Source organism: Ptychodera flava (assembly GCF_041260155.1).
Source record: "Ptychodera flava strain L36383 chromosome 23 unlocalized genomic scaffold, AS_Pfla_20210202 Scaffold_24__1_contigs__length_23054250_pilon, whole genome shotgun sequence".
Taxonomy (NCBI): Eukaryota; Metazoa; Hemichordata; class Enteropneusta; family Ptychoderidae; genus Ptychodera; species Ptychodera flava.
In genome coordinates, this window is record NW_027248278.1 from 10,336,759 (window position 1) to 10,359,287 (window position 22,529).

Here is a 22,529-nt window from a genome sequence, read left to right on the forward strand (position 1 = left end):
TTACATTGAAGTGATGCCATGAACTTTCATATGACAAGCAAGCTGACTGTTGAGTCCGTATCTTTTTCCACAGACAGAACACTGAAAAGGTTTCATGTCAGCATGTTTTCTCATATGCTTGTCTAGGTTGGCTTGATTCAAGAACCTGTTACCACACAGCCTGCACATGAAGGGCTTCCTCCCTTGATGAACCCTGGAGTGGTTTGAAAGGTACTGTTTTTGCTGGAAACTCTTACCGCACACTTCACAGTCAAAGGGTCCCTCGTTGTAGATGTGGACGTTTAGGTGAGATTTGTAGTTTGAGCTGGAGCTGAATGACTTACCGCACGTTTCGCATTTGAATGGCTTTCTCTTGAGGTGAACGATGGACATATGCTGAGTCAGTTGAGACTTTTGCGAGTAGTGCCTGTCGCATTCTGTGCACGAGTATGGCTTCTCCCCAGTATGAACACGCTTGTGAACCATCACTGCATACGCCCTACTGAACCGAGCATGGCAGATATCACAAGAGAACGGCTTTTCTCCGGTGTGCATCCTCATATGACCGGCCAGGATACTTCTCTGGGAGAATGACCTTTTGCACAGCTTACACGTGTAGGGTCTTTCACCGGTGTGAATTCTTCGGTGTATGGTGAGCGTCTTTTTCTCTCGAAAGCCTCTCCCACACACATCGCACTTGAACGGATTCTCCCCTGTGTGCTTCCGACTGTGAACAACCAAGAGGTGCCTATTCATGAAACACTTGCCACACCAGTTGCACTCAAAGGGCTTCTCACCGGTGTGCGTCCTCTTGTGCGTTTTCAGAGCGTAGCTGTCGTAAAAGCGCTTTCCACACTGATCGCACTGAAAGGGTTTTATCCCGGCATGTCTCCTCATATGTTTTCTGAATGATGCGGCTGTCCCTAGCTTTTTCCCACACAGTTTACATTCCAATTTGTTCTCTGCTGGATGTATGGAAGTATTCCCACTCCTTTCCTTAGTGCTGACATCTTCCTTGAACTTGCCAGACTTCGACGTTCCCAAAGCCTGGCTCACATTCACAGATTCTTCTGTACCAGACTCTTTCTCAAGCCTGTGAGTGTCTTTAACCTGCAGACGCTGCTCTTTGCGTGGTTTTCCACACTGTACACCAGTCATAGAGTTAACATCAATGCGATCACCAACAGACCGGGAACGGTCAGTGATGTGATGACTTTCATGTTCTGTGACTTTTGAGACATCAAAAGTTGCAGAACCATCACTTTCCGATTGTCCATGGGTCCATTCGTCATCTATTCCACTGTTGTCCACGTTCACCTGATTAGAAGTTGCATCACTTAAATCCTTTGCAACTCGTTTCTTGTCAGTGCTTGCCAGTTCTTCACTTCTGACGGCCTTTAATATATCAGTTCATTGCAACATACACTCTCAGACTGTGCCTGGTTTAGACCCTCTGATATTTCGCCATTAACACATTGTGGTCGTTTCTCATTCCCTATTTTGCTACCAACACTTAATATTCCCAAATTTAAAGTTTCCCTTCCCTTGGTCAATGTCTTGGTACATCGTTTTTGTCCATTACTGTTGTCAACATTTCGAACACCAGAGTGAACATCATTACCACTTTCTACTGCTTTTTGTTGGCAATAGCATTTATTTCATTGTTGCCAACACTCATCCCATCAGAATTTAAATGACCAATGCTCTGTGATTGGTCTCGGCTGACAAGATCCGCAATTTTACTGTTGTCCTCACTTATTACATCTGTATTTGAGCACTTGCTATTAAGTTTCCCCTTGTCTGTCCTGCTGAGGGTATCACTGATGTCATGAGATAGGGAATGAGAACTTACATTGTCAGTACCAATACATTGTTTCTTGTTAAACTGGTCTTGAGTGTCACTGTGCTTGATGTTCACAAAATCTGCCTTTGTTTGATTTACTATTTCGTAAAATCTCTTGTGATAGCCAATATAATCCCCATTGGAATCAAAGTCGCTATCGTAACTCCCGGCAAGATCTGCAAGAACATCATAGTCACTGTCATCACTGTTATCACATTCTTCTTCCTCTTCCTCCTCATAATTTTCATCAATTTCCTCCCCCTCAACATCAGTGTCCCCCTCATCATCAGTGTCCTCATCATCATCATCATCATTAGTGTCACATACATCATTTCCTCCAGAGGTGTCACTTTGATTTTCTTGTTGTCCTTGTTCAGAAAACCTTGACTTAACAATATTTTCATTTGTAACCTCATCATTTTTAAATTGTGCTGTTTTGGAGGCTCCTTCTCCCGGTATGAATTCAGCTGTTCTTTTCTTTTCCATATTGATGGATGTTGACATTTCTGTTACTTCTGGACGGCTCTCTGTTTTGTCTCCATCAGCATCAGCAGTATTGGCAGCAATGGCATCACCATGGTTATCAACCTCACCAGCATCATCATCACCGGCAGCAACAACACCACCATCATCACCTTCATCATCATCATCCTCCTCATCATCATCAGCATCGTTGCCATCATCATTATGGCAACTATCGATTTTCTTCAATCTCTTGTTTGTAACGACAAACTGCTCATCATCAGTCTCCTTATCAAGGATAATATCATCAGCAGTATCAGTATCTGATGGGCTCCCTTCTTCAGGCACACTGGGGCCATTTCGCAAATGGTTAGAATTTTCTTTATGACTGAAAAGACTCTGTGATCTAATTGAAGACACAATTGAGGACTGAATATCGATTTGGTCTGTATCAACTTGTGTTAACATATCACTTCCATCGATATTGGCAGCAGCATTGTCCTTGTTATGTGATGTGGCTGACCATTTGATTCCAGGATCTGGAATCTCTTCAGCAGGAATCATCAACTGCACATTTCCAGTATCATGCAATCTTTCATCAGTGATGCAAACCCAGATATTTTCAGCAGTACCTCCATCACCTGGCTTCGGATCTCCTCCTTGGAAACCAACATCAAGACTCTTCAACACATTTTCCTGTTGGATTTTGTCTCCATGATTTCTTTCAGTCGACTCTGTACTATCACAAACATAGTAAGCTGAATGTTTGTCATTTTCCGAACAACTCCTATCCAATGAGTGTTCTTGCTCTCCTGGAATTCCATATCTTTGTGTTCCTTTTCTGTCTTTTCTGATTTTGTCTTCAATCTTCAGGGTCACACTGTCTGTACCTCCATCACTTGTATAAGTTTCCAGAACTTCTCTGACAGCTGTTAATGATGGTGGCGGCACAGAGTTTACATAATCTGGATCAGAAATTTCTGGGCCTAAGGAACCTATCTGCCTGGTATCAGAATTACTGCTGTCTTGTGGGGCACAAATCCCATGATCATCTTCTTCCCTTTTACCCTGTTCACTTTCATCCTTCACCATGGAAACTGCTTCAAAAAATTCCTGATCTGTCAAGGATGCAGATCCCTCTTCCTTTTCAACTTTGACAGAAATCTCCCGGATTTCGCACTCATCTAATTCATCAGAAATATTTCCATGGGTATATTCCATATGAAATGGTTCGCTGCTGATTTCATTCCCCTCAGTTATATTGGCTGCAATGCTTCCTGTGTTGTTCGAAGGGTCATTTTCTTCAGGTGAAACTGAAATTCTTGTTCTTTCTGGTCCAGTATTTTCTGTACTGTTCTTGTCGTCACTGAAAACTCTTGTTGTTGTATGTATATCAATGACACCACTATCACACATGAAGTTGATAATTGTCGCTTTCTCTGTTGAAAATTAAGAAAACAAGTGATCCTTGATTATTAAAATCACAGGAATCAGTCTCTGCTGAAAAGCAAATTTTCAAAGATGGCAAATTCTTGGCTGATTCTTCATAGCCTGCAGAAAGTGCATCTAAAGCTGATGATATGTGAGTATGCTGACATCCGTATGGATGTGACTGCTATAAATACAAATAATATAAAAATCGGTAAATTTTCACCAAACAATCGCAAAACTAGAAACTGATTTGAAGGCAAGCCAAATACCAGCTCAACCACTGAAAACACAAGTATTGTTAAAGGTATACAGTCACCTGTAATCTAAATATGCCATATATGGTCAAAGGGGTGTTCCTTGGTATTCAAAATGCCCATGTGAGGGCGCTGTATTTAAAAAGCGGCCACCCGCTTAAAATCTGTGATTGGTTAGATTTTCTCTTTCCATGGTAACTGTGGCAAAATTGGAACAGGTGATAGTATACCTTTAACATATAGTGTTGTTGGTAAGGTTTGGGAAGACAGAAAATTAGGGTGGCAACCCTGGTACCTATCCTGTTATCTTCTACTGTATTCTAGGGGAAACCTTTGTAGATTTACAGGGGTACTGGCCTTGACAAATACATTCACATAAATTAGAGTCCTCGCTTTGCAAAAAGCAACATCTTGTTTTCTAAGTTTCTCCACACTACTCACATTAGGGGACGACTGCATTAACTTGCATGGTACCTGAAACCCGAGTCCTTGCCTGACCAACTCGGGTGACAAACAGAAGACTTTTAATCCCCAAGGTGTGAATGTTCCATTGTAATGTTTATCTAATCCAGCTGATGCTATTGTAGTGCCATTGTAGGAAAGGCAGCTCTGTGAAATTGATCCTCTAGGGAAGTAGGGTATTCCTAAGTTAATGGAGCTTTCCCGTAATGGTACATGTCACGTCCAAAAAGTCATTTGAAACTTTCAAAATATTTGCTATCCCCTCCTACAAACGACGATCATATTACACCATCTTAATGCACTGTACAGTGAGAAAAACAGGCACCAAATCAATTACCGAATGTCTTAGATGTAATTTCTGTGCACCGAAATGGTTACTAGAATTACACTGAAATACAGGTAATCTCAAGCACTGTACGTGTATGATAATGTTGGCTGTATCATTGTGGACTTTGATAGAGATAATCTTTCACCTTACCTTTCTCTGTGAGTGAATCACTTTTCAGGTGACCCAATAATTCCTGAGTCGTCGTCATGAAGCTTTCACCGAAAACATCTATTTTGTTTGTCTTTTTCACCTCCTCCCAAACCTGACAACAATCTGTAAAATAAATCAACAATAAGAATGACCAATTCTTAACAGATGCCTGAGTGATATAAAATAGTTCAAAATACTTATTATAATATTTTAAAATTGGTCTACGTACAAATTTACTTGTTGTTCTTTATAAGGTTTTCTTGGACTAGTCTAACATACTGTGATGTCAGTGCAAGTCATGTTCCTACTCCTACAGATTGAATACCGTACAATGACGTAATTTCTTAACTCTTTGAGCGCCAAGGTCACTTTTTGTTACCTATATTAAATATACCCCAGTTGATTTTTAAGACTTTTGCAAAAATTTGACAAAATCTGAAGCAAATACAATGTGATGTCCATTGCGTCCAAAATTAGGGAACAAAAATTCAGAAAAATTCATAAATATTGGTAAAATGTTGCACTAAAATTTTGGTGGGAAAGATTACAGCACTCAAAGGATTAATTCATTCACTAGTTTTATTAGCCCTGCGTACGATGCTGTGTGTTCTCGGCATTATACGGCCTCCCATCATACGCCGGGGACACAGCATCGTACGCAGGGCATAGTTTTCACAGTTGACGCCTTTTGTCTCGCGTATCACAGAGTGCTAGGTTTCGAAGCTGATAAAAAAAGATAAAAAAAAAACACCTGAAACCCTTGACAGTCAAAGTCTACCGATCTCTTTGACAACACTGCAATGCTCATGGTTTTCTTATTGACATAGGCTTACAGACATTCTCGTTATCACGACCTCTGACAAATTGACACCCAACCCAAGAGGTCGCAACTCGTAAATTTTAGACACCGTTCGATGTTTTAGCAGCAACTAAAGATAAGCAAACAACTATCGAAACTACTACGACTTACATTCCTACAATTACGATCATTTTCTAAGGGCTGATTTTTACCTTTTGTGCTCAGCGTAACCGGTTCTCTATTTCTAGGATTTGAAGGCATTGTCCGCCCACAATGTTGACCCACTTGTTTGAGCTCATCCAGAGCAGACGACTTTTCACATCCCATCCGACTCTCAAACTCATCGTTGCACGACGACTGGATGCTCCGCGGCTTGAGGTGTTGACCATCTTTCGAACCTTCCTCGAAAGCCACTCTAATAGAGGTACTTATGGTAAAGGATATGTTGGCCGACGATGTCATATTGGTAGAGTTGGCCGATAAAAAACGAGTGTTACGCGAATTGCGCAGTCATATCCGAAGGAATTGACGAACTTTAGAAGTTGCACCCGCCCACGGACACACTTTGACTGCGTGCGCAATACTCGATGCCCATTGGGTCAATTTGGTTCTGAAACAGCAATAGAAAGTTGAGGGCGCTAGCGTGATCTTAATTTCATCCATACGTTGTTTTCATTGCTAAATTTTCAGGGCCAACAACAAGATTTAAAATTAAGGCTGTAGTGGGAGCTCTTACTTACAGCAAACGTATGGTAAAGGTTCGCCTTCTTTCTTAATTCCTTTTATCAAAACAGACATTTTACATCAATTTATTTTCTTCACTCCAAGAAGTTCAACTGCTACAGTAGTATCTTTTACAATGGTACAGGTTTGTTGCCATTTAATGTCGGTTGTTTTATTTATAGTTTTCTTGAAAGACTTTCCAAGCTGATGACGGCCATATTGGCCATCTGGGATTCATTTCACGAGTAAATAAACATTTTTCATAAAAAATTATTCGTGTTGTTACCTTTCTGTTGTAAAATTAATCTAAATTTTAACCTCACCAAGAATAATCATACAAGATTCTCTGCATATATGTTTTTTGTCGTTATTTATATTCACAGCTATGTTGGTAGTGGTCCAATCTGCAGTGTTTCAGTTGAAGAATGAAATTTGTACAATCTTCTTTCAAAATAGAAGAGTGTAAATTTCTTGTGTGGCTTTTCTATGCTGTCCTAAATAAACACTTGTTTTGATGTCTCAATACAACATATTGGTTCTCCAACGTCTGCTTATAAAATAATTTTGAATTTCATATCTTGGTAAATGGTAGATAATTTGTTTCTCCAGAATCAAACTTTGTTTGGTGACCCCCAATTTTTATTATTGATTTTGACAGAGATTGGTTGAAAGATTCCTTGAGGAAAGTTTAAAGTTGAAAAAATTTTAAGTCTTTTACTTTCGAGGTGCATACCTTATAAGATGAAATGTTTCATAGGTACCTAGCTCTAGCACAGTACAGGACCATTTGTTTCCTGGTTTCATAAAATAAACTTTTTCACATATGAGATATTATAGCTGAAAGGGCCAGCAGCTGTCATGTTCTATGATATTGTCACTATTTAGCTTTTGTTTTAATGTGCTGCAATTTTTTCCGCCAAAATTCTACTGCAACATTTTACCAATTTTTATGAATTTTTAGCAATGTTTTTGATGATTTTGGACTAAAAGGACATGACTCTTCAATAGCTACAGCTTTTGATCAAAATTTTTGTGGAAGTTTGAAAAATTGTCTGTATTCGAAAAAAAATTGCATGTCTAGGTTTATATTTTATAAAGGTGATGAAAATGGACTCCGGCGCTCAAAGTGTTAAATGCCAACTTCAGTTTCTTGTTCTACTCCCCAAAGCATGTTGAGATACGCAGACTAGAATTTAAATAACAGTGCATAATTAAATTTCCAAAAATCAATGCTGTGTTGACAAACTACACAGTAGGTGTTTTTTAACATGCTTTGGGGAGTAGAACAAGAAATTGAAATTGACATAGAAAACTGAAAGAGTGAAAAAAGAATTATCAAAAGTTACAACTAATGGCCTTTCAAAAATTATTGTATCATTTCAGATGCCAACTTCATCAATGAGAAATCTGAAATCTCTTTTAGTGCTGTCAACAAAAAATAACTTCAACCCTGCTTTAATACAGAGAGAATAGCGATCTTTATTCTTTCAGTAGGATTTGAAAGAAAATTTGTACATCACAATCTATTCAGAGTTTGGACACTGAAATATACATAAACAAACAAACATATAAAGTCAAAGCTGTCTTGGCGGTCACCCCTACAGAATGGGGTCAGTTGCTGTAACTTTCAATGAATTTTTCACTATTTTTGTTTTGTATGTCACATGCGAGTTCTTAGAAGTTCTACTCAAAGTATGTTGAAATATCCACTATTTAGCTTGCCAACACAGCGTCTATAAAAATGAAATGCACTGTTACTGTTTACATTTAAATTCTAGTCCGGACCAGAATTCGTTTGTCAACAACAGCAATGCAATGTACACATGTACAGGCTGAGTTGACAAGCTGAATACTGTGCATCTCAACATGATTTGGTGAGGAGAACAAGAAACTGCACTTGACATTGAACACAAAAATAGTGAAAAAAATTATAAAAAGTTACAGCTATTGGTACTTTAACAGTGGTCATTTTCAGGCTGTACAATCAGATTTTATATGTTACCGACTCTCTACAGGACAATCAAGTCTTTCTGTGGTCAGTGGCCCCCTGTAAATGCTTGAATGTTGTAAGACGTACCATACCTGTGTGTGGTGGTCAACATACTGACTGACTGAGAGACTGAAATATTGACACTAAGGCTGCGTTCACAAATAACGGTTAGGGGGGGGGGGCTGGAGGAATTTCGATTGAAATCTTATTTTTTTTCAGATCCCCCCTTAAGTACCCCAAAAAATTTTCAAATGCCCCCCCTCTATATGGTCAAAATTTTTCAAGTCCCCCCCCCTAACTATCACAGGCCCGCATATTTGTAAAGGATGTGAGCGCCGTTCCGCTCACAGGTGTTCAACACAACCTGTTTTAGCACTTTCTATAGTCATATTCCCAAGGCAAGTTCTTTAAATGCATCAGTGAATTTTTTAGATTTAAAAGCCAACATGAGTTAATCCAACTCTGGCCAGGTCAATTGCTCCTGCTGAAGAGCACACAAAATGACAATCATGAGAGAGTAGGCAAATTGTGAATTTTGGCTAATTGCCATATTGCACAGTGACCTACCAAAAATTTGTTTCAAAACTACAAGACATATATGGATTAGATGCTACTCAAAATTGACAACACTGGAAGGTAAAATGTTTCATCAAATAAATGTTTTAATCTCTGAAATTTTGGGTGTAATAATTTTAAATTTGTTTAAAAAATAAATAATTCCATTTGGTCACATATTTTTTCTTTTAGTCTTTACTGTTCAAAGTTTACATCAGATTCTGTAACATTTTATAACAAGAATGTGAAAATTTAGAAAATCAAGCATGGTGACCCCATCTTTTTTCTTTAATACCCGTATTTGATTATTCTCATATGCCAGAATTCAAATATTTCTATGTGTTCTTCCATGTGTTGCTCTCTGGCCTGATCTTGTGTACAAGTATGTTTCACTGTCATGAGCATCATTTGACCCAAACTCTTCTGCATGTACATCAGAGTCAGAGCTATCTCTTTCACTGATCAGGTATGCAGTGACAGTGACACCGCAGGAGGAGAGCATTAATGATAGTGACACTACCCGTAGGCAGTAGCTGTATTAACTTTGATAATTTTGGCAATATTTTTGTTCAGTTTTACAACTGCATTCTTGTTCTACTCCCTACAGCATGTTGAATTGTCCAGTATTCAGCTTGCTATCACAGCCTATGTATGTGTACCATGCATTAAAACACTGACAACTGACTGTCAGCCTGGACTCCAATTAAATTATCACCAAATACGTATTTATATTTATATATACAGGCTTTGTTGACAAACTAAATATTGTGTGTTTGAGCATGCTGTAGGGAGATAGCAGGAAACTATAGTTGTTCCATTGCATAGAAATATTGCAGAAATCATTAACAGTTGCAGCTTCTGCCCAGGTTACGAGGCTCAAGTTTGTTTTTTTACGACAAACCACACATTTAGATTTTTTCGAGATACAAGTCATGAAATGTGACAAAATGGTTCTAAATTTTGTTAAATTATTACTATGATGACATTAAAAATGGTATTCATTTTTCATTGAATTATCTACAAAAACTTGGAATGGGAAAATGTAAAACACAAATGGGAACCAAAAAATTTTCAAGTCCCCCTACAGGTAGAGCAAAATTGTCAAGTCCCCCTCTTCTACCCCAAAAATTTTCGACCGCCCCCCTGAATTCCTCCAGCCCCCCCCTAACCTTTTTTGTGAACGCAGCCTAACAGCAACAGATCAATCTTGATTTGACTGATTTTATACAATACTACATGAACCATCACTCTCTGAGGTACACGGTAGTGGAACTGTGATTTTAACCCTTTGAACCCGGCTCGGACAGAAATGTCCGATGATGTCATAGAGTACTAGGGGGTCAGGGTGCAAAGGGTTAAGGTAGAATGTGCCTCGGGGACAGACATTCAGACTCTCAAATTTTTACAATTCTTTTCAACTTTTTTCTAATTTTGTGCAAATTATAATTTGCATTTTTCCCCCGTAGACTTGAGGTACATGGTCACCGTAAATTTGCATATTCCATATATGGTAAAGGGAGCGGGGCTTAACGTACAACCCCGTGACACCTGTAACTGTCGGTCATCCATATTTGATATGTCGAAGACCATGCAGACGCACGCTGCTAAGAAGGCCATGGCTGGTCATGTGGGGGTGGGGGGGCCTTTTTAAAAAGCGGCCACCCGCGTAAAATCTGTGATTGGCTATTAAAAAACAGTTGACCGAATACCTTTAACACAGGAATGTGAAATAGTGCTATCCAGATCCATTGATATAAATGACATTTATACATAACAGTTATGTATGACCACTATACTATACAAAGGTTTGTGTGAATTTAAGGTAGTTGGTGCCTCAAAAATGAAAGACTTAAACTTTCAACAAGCAAACTTTCAACCATTCATTTTCAAAATCAAAAATAATAATCAGGGGTCACCAACCAAGGTATAGTCCTAGTGAAAACAAATTAGCCACTATTTACTAATATTTGAAATTCAAAATGGCCACCACCGTGTTCTCACTGGTGGGAAAATAAAGCTCCTGTTTTTCACAAAACTAAGCCAGTGAAAACTCTGTTTTAATTCATAGGTTTCATAAAAAGTCCCCACAAGTTGTAGGCCAAAGGAATATTGTAAAAGTTTGAGAGTCTGAATATCTGTCCCTGAGGCGCATCTAAAAAGACAAAATGTAACCAGAATATGAATTATTACATTTGAAGAATTGTACATATACTACACTAGGTGTATGTACAGATTATCTAGCTCATATCAATTCGAGATTTAAATGTTATATGAAAACCTAAGATTTAGATAAAGGCTGAGATTCCTGGCCTAATCAATCATAATACTAAAACAGAGTTGTACACATCAGCTTTTGTTTCAGAAGTCATACACTAGATTCTTTCATATGACGACATAGATACAACAACCAACATCCTGTTCCATTTGTATGAACATACTCTCATCAAACTAGAAATACCTTCATCAAAGCATTATTCACAAATAATAATTACAAGAAGCATTTATAAAATATTCATATATAATCCATTTGATAACACTTTCAAGACATACTTGTGCTAATCACAAGAAATATGAGAATTGCACTGAATTATCAAAGTTTATTTCAACAAAGGACATTTGCTGTGCCACGGTTCACTACAATGAATTGCTTTGAAGCATTGGCATTACGCATAGTAGACATATTGTCTAAATTGAGGTGTTGCCAACACTGTCAGGTGTAAAGCAAGTGATTCTTGGACAGTGCTTAGACATATGTGGTGGTGGTTTTAGACTGCATCTGACCGTCTGCTAGACAATGTTTCAACTTTTGCAGAGTTGATTCCTTTATGATCGACTCATGTTACTGCTTTGCTGTTAATTGCACCCGACAGTGTTGGCAACACCTCGATTTAGACAATATGTCTAGTTTGTCTAATGCCAATATTTCAAAGCAAACCACTGTATTTCAGGGGCACAGTCACTCTATCATACAGTTAAGCGATGTATTCATTGCTTTGATAAAAGTTTGTGAGCGATGTGTGGTAGTATATGTGAAGGTGTGTGTGTGTGGTGTGTGTGTGTGTGTGTGTGTGTGCAGGTGCTTAATGAACTCTAGTGTGTGGAGGGGTTGCAGCCAGAAAAATTGTAACAACGACAGCTCGGTTATTGAACCACTCTTTTTAAGGGTGGGGATTTAGCCGAGCGGTTTTAACAGTAGTGTCTTGGATAGGTGACTAAGTGCTGTTGGTTATGAGTTCAAATCCCAATGAGAATTCACTGATACGTAAAAGATACAATCTTTACTTTTAAAAAAATTGCACAAAAGTCATGTTGATAACAATACGCTGTTAAACAAATGTTCTGAGTTTTATCTCAAAATATTGCCACAAAAACAAATATTATTTGTTCGATTTTTAATCTACATGTATCTAGGGCTGTAGAGTAACGGTATTACCTGGCCATTGCTAGGGGGCAGGTCTATAATAGTTGTGGCAGTTGCTGTCCAACAGCTGCAAGATGCATCGAAATTATTGACAGACTCCCTATACACAAGTCCACACTCACAATTGATAACACTGGGTTTGGGTCAAAACCATGGTTGTGAAAGGGTTCAAGTCTTTTTAAAGATAAAAGCAACTGTGACGGTAATTGTAACTGTGACAACTGCTTGGTTACATCTAGAATATGAATATGTATCGCAATGCCACCGATACTGATGTAAAATGGACAGACAGTTCAGATAATAATATCTATATCTTGTATACATTTTAAAATGTTTTACTTTTGCCCGAAACTGTGAGATGAATCTTTGGCTTCATAGATTTGTCAATACCAGTGAATTTTGTGACATCATCACCTAAATTATTACTGATAATGTATCCGATTATCCACTATTGTGGCCCCAGATGTTTTCAACATCTATAAATTCACTGGCATTGCCAAAACTCTAAAATAATAGCAATAATGTACTCCCTCCCGGCCTACAATGGACTCAAGCAAACTTTGCACTCCATAATGTACTCGAGTTCGCCGTCTCGTACATAATTGCAAAGTTTGGTTTTGTCCACTTAGGGCTGAGAGGGGGTTACATTATTGCTTAAAGAAATGAATCTCATGATAAATAATAATAATAATAACAACAACAACAATCATCATCATCACATAAATATCAATAAAAATAGAGAGACTGTGGTCATTCATTGCACTAGAGTGTATGTGGCAGTGATTCTGGCATTGCATCATGGGAAGGGACTACTTTCCTCTTTCCTTAAACATCACAAACAAAGCTTTGACTGCTTGGTACAAAGTCGATACCAGAGTCTCGTAGTAAATATTCACACACGGAATCTGTTCATAGAAGATGTAGGAGCGTTTCAGCGGATTTGGTATCGGGCAATCGGCCATGCGTCCCAGGGTCTCACAAGCGACGTGGCACCTCACCAGGTACGCGCACACCTGTTCCGTCTCACCACTCGGCGAGCACGTGGTATGGACGAAAATCTGGTAAACCGTTTTGTAGACTAATGAGCCGAATGGAGTCTCTTTTGCGACAGCCAATGCCTCACTGGCCATGACTGGGAGAATCTCATCGAGATCAGCACGTCTGCTGAAGACAGCGTTCTGTGAAATTAAGTATAACAACTCATTGTCAATGACATAGTCCCCACTTGGTTGATGAATTTAGATTTATTGATGGAACTGATGGTCATATTGGATTGCATCACAAAACAAATCGAAGTCTGCATGTATGACATAGATATTAATCCTGTACCAAGTTTGAAAGAAATTGCTCTAGGCATCTTTAAGAAATTTGAACAGATACATGAACACACGCATAGACGCACGATGGACACACAGACATGATCAAATCTATAAGTCCCCCAGAGAGACTATAAAGACTCCACATCAACGTGTGTGATCTATAAATATCATTTGAATACATTTCTATTTTAAATTTTTGTATATGTGATTGTAAATTTTGTTGTTCATTTTCATTTTCTGAGAATGAAAATTTTATTGCCTTTTTATACCATATTAAACCCACAATAATCAATTTCTTGTTTACAACTAATGCCTGACATTAACCCCCCAACAAACAAACAAACAAACAAACAAAATATTACAGATAGACCAAAATGGGAAGGGGGAGTTTGGGAATTTCAAGATTCTGTTTGTTTTTCAGCCATTAATGCACAATGTTTAATTTGAAAAGTTTACCCAATTGAATAAAACTGAACTTTTACACCAAAGTAATTTTGACACTTTTGTCCAAGTATGGTAAATACCCTCCTTTTATGAAAATAAGTTTCACACACTCGTACAACAGCAATTTTAGTATATTTGTTCGCAAGTAATTTCAGCACTTTTTGCATTGAGTTTCTCACCTCTGTAGACGTGACAACCTGAACAATGGTGTCACCATTTGGACCACAGACTTCTATATCACTTTGCAGGACAACAGGGTGACCACACACAGATATAGAATGAGCGGTTGACTCACGGATTCTGTGAATAAAGATCAAACAGACACAGACAGTCTTACAGGATCTCTGTGTAAAATTTCTCGTCCAGTGCTGTATGTCAATATGTTCTTTAAAATTTCTGGCATCCAGTCAGCTAGCTACAACACATATTTCTTTATTTTTTTTAAGTATAGGTGACAAGATAAAACTTGAGCAAAAGGTTTGAAACTTGAATTGTGGGGGTTTGTACCATTCCAGAGCGGTTACTATATTGGTCCAAGGAAATATCTGCAGTCTTTGAACGGTATAGCTGTCACTTTTATTTTGGAAATAATTTTGATTGTTTGTATTTCAAACTGCCTAAAGAGTTATAATGACTAAAGTAAACTTTACATTAAACGTTATGGCTAATGGAACTTCCATACGGTAGAATGCACTTCTTTGGACTCTCAAACTTATAAATATTCTTCTTTTTTGCTAACCTCTTGTAAAGTCTCATTTTAAGCTCATTGAGTTTATAAAGTTTTTCAGCAGCTTAGTTTCGTGAAAATCAGGAATTTTATTTCCCCCACACAAAATATGGGTCACAGCACATATTTTGGTACTTGAGAAACAAATCATAAAATATTTATTTATACGAAATCCAAAATGGCTGCCATCCCAGTTTTAACTCTATGAGGAAAGTAGAATTCCTAATTTTCACAAAACTAAGCCGATAAAAAGTTTTCTTACAAAGAGAGCTTTAAAATGAGCTCCTATCAGTGGTAGATCAGAAGAGAATTGACAAAATTTGAGATGGAATCTGTCCTCAAGGCGTACTCTACCGTAGGACTACAGCAAGTCAACGCTTTTACATGTATTACACTGTAATACCTACTTCAGAGTCACAAGGCAGTCAGTTTCATACGATGCTGAGTTGATGGTGTCGGCAATCAAATCAACCAGGCGACTTTCACTGAATTTGCCATTTGTAGATCGGTTACAGACATCGAGCCATGTGAGAAGGACTCGCCTGTGAACCACGCACGGAACAACTGAATTATGCAAGAACTCCTGTGTCAATTAAAAAGACAAAAAATACTGTCAGTAAATGATATTTTCCTTTCTACTGGAATAATTACACTGGAAGTAGTGCGCCGATAAATTTGAAGCTAATAAATTTCACTTGAAATCTTGCACAATATTATGCTTTAGTTGGTTACTGAAAATCTGTGCCACAGCTCTTCATAGAAAAGATTATACAACAGTTTTGGTATATATGTATGGCATTGTACTGAAGAATGCTAACATGCATATTTTACCTGATGTAAATGATGATTTCAACCCCCCAATCCTATTAGAAGACTGGTTGCATTCAGGAAAAGTTTAAATGGGAAGTTACAGGACTGTGGGCGCACAATACAGTAGTGGGATTACTGATGAAGCATCCATTTGCATACACTGGGCGGGAGTTTTTTGAATTGTCATACAGTGTTCTCAACAGTTTAGAAAACAGAGGGGTGGCCAATTTATATACTGTGCATAAATTGCATATTCTTTTGTTTTGAAAATGTATTCTATTGTACAGTTGTTAACATATGAATAGATTGTTCCAAAAACACAGGGGTGGCCCACCCCTGAAAATCCCCTTTTGGATAACCCTGTCATAGCATCGCTTTGAACGGGTGATAAAGTTGAATAATTATGATGGGCACTTTCGGAACATATGCAAAGAGGGGTCAAACGGTCGTTCAGGGAACACATTTTGATACATACATGTATGAGTTCTCCGACAAAAAATGGAACAATTTTTCGGTTTATTTTTGACTCAAGTTTAGTCGCTATATATTCACAGACATCATATACAAGATTTAATAACAATGAACGCCTGAAACATGGCAAAATTATGGAATTCTGGGACCAAACACTGCACGTCCAATCAGTAGCGTTGCTTTTTCACATTTGCATAGATTTACGATAATCCGGCATTTACAGGGGAAGTTCCTGTTTAAGGGTTACCTTTTGTCAATGGCCTTGATCCTGATTGAAGGTTTATTTAAGTTACGTAATAAATCTCCGAAGCGACTGGTATACTATGGGATTTTGACCAACCGGTAATGATATGCAAGAGCGATAGCAAGTGCATATATGGCATGAACTAGTCAAAATTTGAGAACTTTACCTGTTGTACTATTTTGTTTTATATGTCAATTGCAACTTTTTGTTCTACTCCCCAAAGCATGTTGAAACACCCAATATAGATAGTCTATGTGTATAACACACCGTTATCTTTCCATTAGAATTCTAGTCTGGACCAGAATTCATTTGCCAACAATAACAATGCAGTTTACATTTGCAGAGACTGAGTCGACAAGCTTAATTAATACTGTATCCCAACAGGCTTTGGGAAATAGAATATGAAACTGTAGGTGACATTAAAACAAAAAACTGAGAAAAAAACCCATCAAAAGTTACAGCCACTGGTCAATAGAACTGTAGCATTAGGGGAAGACTGCATTAACTTGCATGGCACCTGAAACCCGAGTTCTTGCCTGACCAACTCGGGTGACAAACAGAAGACTTTTAATCCCAAGGTGTGAATGTTCCATTGTAATGTTTATCTAATCCAGCTGGTGCCATTGTAGGAAAGGCAGCTCTGTGAATTGATCCTCATAGGGAAGAAGGGTATTCCTAAGTTAATGGAGCTTTCCCGTAATGTTTACTTGGCAATGGTCCCTCTTGCTTGCAATGGATGAAAGCTTTCACTAATGCCAGGCATGGAACACGCAACAGATTTTGCACTTGGACTTCACAGTCAGGAAGATGATTCTATATGGACTAGGTCAAAGGTCACCATTTCACTCACATCAAACACTTTGTATAGAAACACTAGATTCAAGTACCTTCAGTAATGTGTGCGAGTGAGTTTCATTACAGATGACCTTTGACCCTTTGTGGAGTACCTGTGTTTTACCATGGAGCTACTTTCTTTTGGTGGCTCCATGGTTTTACTTACAGCAGTGTTCACAGCCTCGTTCAAAACTGTCACATTGTCAGTTTCAAGATTGTACTTGGCAACAAATGACGACAACAGATGGAGGAATGTATCTTCTTGTAAGCGCTGTTTAACTGTAATGATAAAAGTACAAAAGTATGAATTGAAGCCCCTGTAGCATTTACTTACCTAGAAAAATACCACCCAAACTTAGAGAGATGTTTTGGATTCCTGTCATTGAGTTTGAGTTCACCTCAGGAACACATTTCGATTTTAAAACATTTCCAACATTCTTTTGGCCTGCCATTGTGGCTCATTTTGACGCTTTTGGAGTAAATAAAGTTTAAAGACATTGGAGGCTGTATGTTGACCAGCCTACTAACTTTACTGAACGATAGATGAAATTTATCGGTGTATAAATTCATAATTCATCGGTGGTTGTGTATGGGCCGCCACTTACTGTATGATTGCGTTGTTACTGCAGCCTTTAGGTAATGTAGACATCATGGCGGTACAACATGAAGGATCTTGTGGTACCTCCATTCTATAATTTACAGAAGAACATACAGGACTCTGGATCTTTTACCGATTTTAAGATGTAAAATTTTATCCTTGATGAACCCTTACCAGAACAAGCGGTTTTAGTTGTCCCCACAGCGAGATGTTTAAGGTCATGTTGCACACTATTGATATCAGACTCGTTGTCGCCATGTTGACCCTGATCTCGAAGCTGACAACTTTCATCCGAAAATAACCAGTGACAAACGACACGCTGGAAGGACAAGCCCTGCGGTAAATTGAACGAGTGACAGACGAAACGAAGCCGCTGAATGTGTTGGTTTTCCCATTTTAACGGCGAAGAAGGAAAAGTTCTGTGCGGATGGCGATTCGGCCCGCATTTGTCGGCTTCCTTGCATGTTCCCAACTTGTATTGCCGACATTCAATCGGTCTGGTTGTTGTCAATGTTGATGTGTACGGCGGCGATGGCTCGTCGACGCCGTCGTCTTCGCCACCGTCGTCGCTTATCGTCACAACTGGTAGCGGCAGTATTTCGGGAATTTCCTCGGTGCCGTCCCCTCCCCCTCTAGCGCCGAACTGTTCACCTGTGGCCATCATAATCCACAACAAGAGATTTAGCCTGAGCGCTCACCGATCGACCTATTTATGTTGTTCACCACGGTCAACTTTGACCTTTATTACGAGGCTTTGCTAAAGGCCTGTGGTGGCGTACTTCATAATTCCCACAGCTGTACTGAACGCTGGCCTGGATGGGCCAAGGGAAAGTCAGGCAATATAGTAGTTTCATTACGGTGGAGAGTTCAGGACCATTTTACCATGATTAGAATAAAAGACAGTATTTTCATGACAGAATAAGGTGAATGGCATTATTTTCACTGCAAACCAGGGCGAAGGACAGCGTTTATACTTTACTTTACTTTTATACTTTATTGCTCAACAACACACTCAAGGAGTGTGGTATTAAAGGCAGAATATGAAGGAGCAGAATATGAAGGACACTATTTTCACCATAGAGTAGGGTCAAAGAGAGTGTGTTCACTGTATATTTGGGCAAAGGACAATACTCTAAGTGCAGAATATCACGAAGGACAATGTTTTCGTAACAGAATAGGGTAATGATACTGCTATATATCATAATGATAAATTCCTGCTCTGAAAATGTTGTCTTTCGGTTAATGATTACGCACAGAAAACACTGTATCAATACCTAGGATTTTTGCTTGGCCATTGGGGTCCTTCACCATCCTTTATGTTCTTTCTTTAAGTTTTTCTTTTTTAAAACAAATTTCCGAAATTTGATAAATGTACCTTCCTGATTCATACTGTATTCTATAAAGTGATTGCCTTATTTGTTATTCAAAATAACCCCTTATCAAACATTGATCGTTTTTCTTTTTGGTGTGGACTGAATTTTCACTCTGGAATCATGAATTTTCACTCAGCAGTCACTAATCACACGAAAAGCCTAAGACTGTCAAAATGCTGAATTAACCTTTTCACCACAATGGTTTGGCCCAAACCCATTGTTATTAATGGAGATTGTTAACCTGTTTACAGTGAATTGGGGGCTTTCCTGACAGTTAAAAGTGGAGCCAATATTTCAGCAGATCCTGCATATTGCCCAAGGACAGATATTCAGGCATTCAAACTTTATCAATTCTATATTGATCTATCACTTGTGGTGACTCGTTTAAGAGCTCTTGGTGTAAAAAAACGTTTTCACCTTCTTAATTTTTCGAAAATTGAAAATTTTGTTTTCTTCCATAGAGTTATCAAACAGGGATGGCGGCCATTTTGAATTTCATATATCACCAAAATTTGCACTATGATTCCCAAGTTTTTATTCTTGGTTTTGAAAGAGAAAGGTTGAAAGATTCCTTGAGGAAAGTTTGAGCAAAATTTTAAGTATTTAACTTTTGAGGTGCATATTACCTTAAAAACAGGCATTTAGGATCTATCTGATTTTATTGGCTGATCAGGGAAAGCTTAGCGGGAAACAGTCATCGGAACTGTGCCTGTGCGAGTTTCTTGTTTACAACAATAAATGTTGTGCACGATATCTAGGTGCATCTCATCATCATAGCTGTAACATTTAAATTATACGGTGTAGATAATGACAGATATGTTTTAAACTTTCATCAATCACCATCGTACCTTGGATACAGTGTTTACATTGGTCGTATGGGTCCCATACGAAGCACAGTTCCAACGACTGTATCCCTTTAACACATAAAACAATGTAGTATTTTCCCACACACTGGAACTCCCATGACCCTTTTCCTACCAGGTCATCACTTCCCCATCTGATGAGTCAGCAAAAAGTGGTATTTAGCCAAAAACCCTACTTTTATTGCAGGCTGAATCATTAAAAATGTTAACAGCATCTGTGTTTTCAGGGCCTTCAAATCTTCAAGTCTTTTTGAAATGCAACAAACTAAACATGTTGTGCATTACTAGTTTTCATTATGGAAGGCTCCATCAACTTAGGATACCTTACTTCCCTAGAGGATCATTTCACAGACCTGCCTTTCCTACAATGGCACTACAATAGCACCAGCTGGATTAGATAAACATAACAATGGAACATTCACACCTTGGGGATTAAAAGTCTTCTGTTTGTCACCCGAGTTGCTCAGCCAAGGACTCGGGTTTCAGGTACCATGCAAGTTAATGCGGTCTTCCCCTAATGTCACCAACTTGACCTGATGGTGACCTATGAACTCTGCACGCTAAAAAGTGAATGTTGCATGCTTCTTATCGTAAAGGGGTTCAAAATTCTGAGGATGCTATACTCGACTGCATGTAGGTGTTTCAGAGGTCCTAATTCACAAGGTGAGTGTTCATGCATGAGGTGCCTGTGGCAAATGCACATGCATCAAAAATTTTGATTGCAAAGTTTGCATGCACTTGTACATATTTGGTACGTGTTATGCTAATGTCACAAGACAAAGTGAATTTCATATTCTAATTTGTGTTAGGCCAAGAAAAATAAAAAGTTTGTTTCTCATCCTAGACATATTGCAAAAATGATGAGGTGATATGGATTTTTTACTCTCAATTTTTTTTATTCTTCAACAAACAAGAACGTGCAAAAAACATTAGAAAACAACCTAGGAATGCACATAGAAATAAATGCACAGCGGTGTTGCTTTAGTATATTTGTACAGCAACAGTTCTGTGGTTTGACTTTCAGTGCAGCAATGCACAGTTTTGACAGTGATATATGTGTACAAGTTCTGAATGGAATGTTAGTGTCAGTTGTTTTGTTTACAGTTCTGTTTTATACAGCACTGTGTTATGCAGTATCATCCCGTATTTTTGCATTTTTTTGGTCATTTTATTTCGTCATGAGCAGAAAAAAGGTTGACGCAGCAGGTCTGAATTGATGCGCACCAGGATGAGGAACAATATTTTTATTTTTCTTGCCCTTAGTGTTCACTCATCTCCATCACAGTGCACTCACCAGATTACATCTAATTTAACACAATTTCTCAGTTTTCTTCAACCTTTTGAGATTTACATGTGTCCGGTTAAGGGTCACATACAGTCACCTGTAATCTAAATATGCCAATATATGGTCAAAGGGGCGTTCCTTGGTATTCAAAATGCCCATATGAGGGCGCTGTTTTTAAAAAGCGGCCACCCACTGAAAATCTATGATTGGTTAGATTTTCTCTTTCCATGGTAACTGTGGCAAAATCGGAACAGGTGACAGTATACCTTTAATATTGTCTTTGCACGTTGACATAGACCACAACACAAGATTTATCTCGGAGACACCGCTCAATGTGGAATATTGATTTTGTACCATTTTGTATTATCAGTGCAGGCATTCTTCATTTACAGAGTCTTGAAAAGTTTTGAAAATCTTGAGATAAATTACTTAAATAGGATATTTACAAAGTCTAACATAGAAGGTAAAAAGTGTGAATTACAAAGTGTGTAACTCAAGTATCTCCTATACACTTTTATTACATGGCTAATATATCAAACATCACACTCCTACAGGATTCAATGCTAACTTGTTGATGAGTAGCTGTCCTTATTTGTCATTACTTGACTAAGGGGCCGTGGATAATTAAAACATGCGCACGGTAAACTCAACTTCTGTGTTTAGGGGGGGGGGGGGGATGGGGTTTTGCTGTATGTCAATTACCGAGCGCAAAATCGCACAAGTTTTCCTATTGAAACATCTCGCTACACGTTTTAATGTATTGCAAAATATCGCTACATTATTTGGAGTGTACCAGGCCATTAAGGCATCGGGGCTACACCAGTATTCTTTTTACATACATGTGAGTCAGTGCATGAGTAATACACTGTTTCATTTCATTTTATTGGTTGCGTCATTGTTGAGAGTTCGCACTGAACAGAGATTGATTTTAGATGGGGGAAGGGGGGGGGTAGCGTATGCGTGATTTGATTTCATAGCAACGTAATCACCGATTGTTGGATGCAGATGCAGATACAGAATGAGGCTTGGTTGGATTTTCACACTTCTAAACTTTCATTGGGGGGGGGTGGGGGTTGAAGACAAACGCACTTACATGTAGTTTTGTTTACGGTGCACATGTTTTAATTATCCACGGCCCCAAAACTGACCCAAAACTGACCAGAA

General features: G+C 38.5%; 3 protein-coding genes across 3 annotated transcripts; all 3 read right to left on the reverse strand.

The window, feature by feature from the left end:
• LOC139124540 (zinc finger protein 180-like) lies at positions 1-1,137 on the reverse strand. The gene has a single exon (XM_070690679.1). It carries the CDS (start codon positions 1,135-1,137, stop codon positions 1-3), a length of 1,137 nt encoding a protein of 378 aa, XP_070546780.1.
• A 469-nt stretch (positions 1,138-1,606) lies between these two features.
• LOC139124539 (clumping factor A-like) lies at positions 1,607-6,271 on the reverse strand. The gene is made up of 3 exons (XM_070690678.1): positions 5,921-6,271; positions 4,910-5,032; positions 1,607-3,723 (listed from the first exon to the last, which is right to left on the reverse strand). Exons 1-3 carry the CDS (start codon positions 6,168-6,170, stop codon positions 1,607-1,609), a joined length of 2,490 nt encoding a protein of 829 aa, XP_070546779.1. The 5' UTR covers positions 6,171-6,271.
• Positions 6,272-11,016: 4,745 nt separating this feature from the next.
• Positions 11,017-18,561, reverse strand: LOC139125082 (uncharacterized). The gene is made up of 5 exons (XM_070691190.1): positions 18,019-18,561; positions 17,413-17,525; positions 15,295-15,470; positions 14,340-14,460; positions 11,017-13,575 (listed from the first exon to the last, which is right to left on the reverse strand). The coding sequence occupies exons 1-5, from the start codon at positions 18,506-18,508 to the stop codon at positions 13,207-13,209; spliced, it is 1,269 nt and encodes a 422-aa protein (XP_070547291.1). The 5' UTR covers positions 18,509-18,561; the 3' UTR covers positions 11,017-13,206.
• Between the last annotated feature and the right edge of the window lie 3,968 nt (positions 18,562-22,529).

Coding starts and splice junctions, on each gene's coding strand:
- LOC139124539 (XM_070690678.1), bottom strand. CDS start 6,170: ATGACATCGTCGGCCAACATATCCTTTACCATAAGTACCTCTATTAGA. Junction 5,033..5,920: donor GGTTACGCTGAGCACAAAAG/GTAAAAATCAGC, acceptor TTTATTTTACAG/ATTGTTGTCAGGTTTGGGAG. Junction 3,724..4,909: donor TGATTCACTCACAGAGAAAG/GTAAGGTGAAAG, acceptor AATTTTCAACAG/AGAAAGCGACAATTATCAAC.
- LOC139124540 (XM_070690679.1), bottom strand. CDS start 1,137: ATGACTGGTGTACAGTGTGGAAAACCACGCAAAGAGCAGCGTCTGCAG.
- LOC139125082 (XM_070691190.1), bottom strand. CDS start 18,508: ATGATGGCCACAGGTGAACAGTTCGGCGCTAGAGGGGGAGGGGACGGC. Junction 15,471..17,412: donor ACGAGGCTGTGAACACTGCT/GTAAGTAAAACC, acceptor TAATTGACACAG/GAGTTCTTGCATAATTCAGT. Junction 14,461..15,294: donor GACTGCCTTGTGACTCTGAA/GTAGGTATTACA, acceptor CTTTATTCACAG/AATCCGTGAGTCAACCGCTC.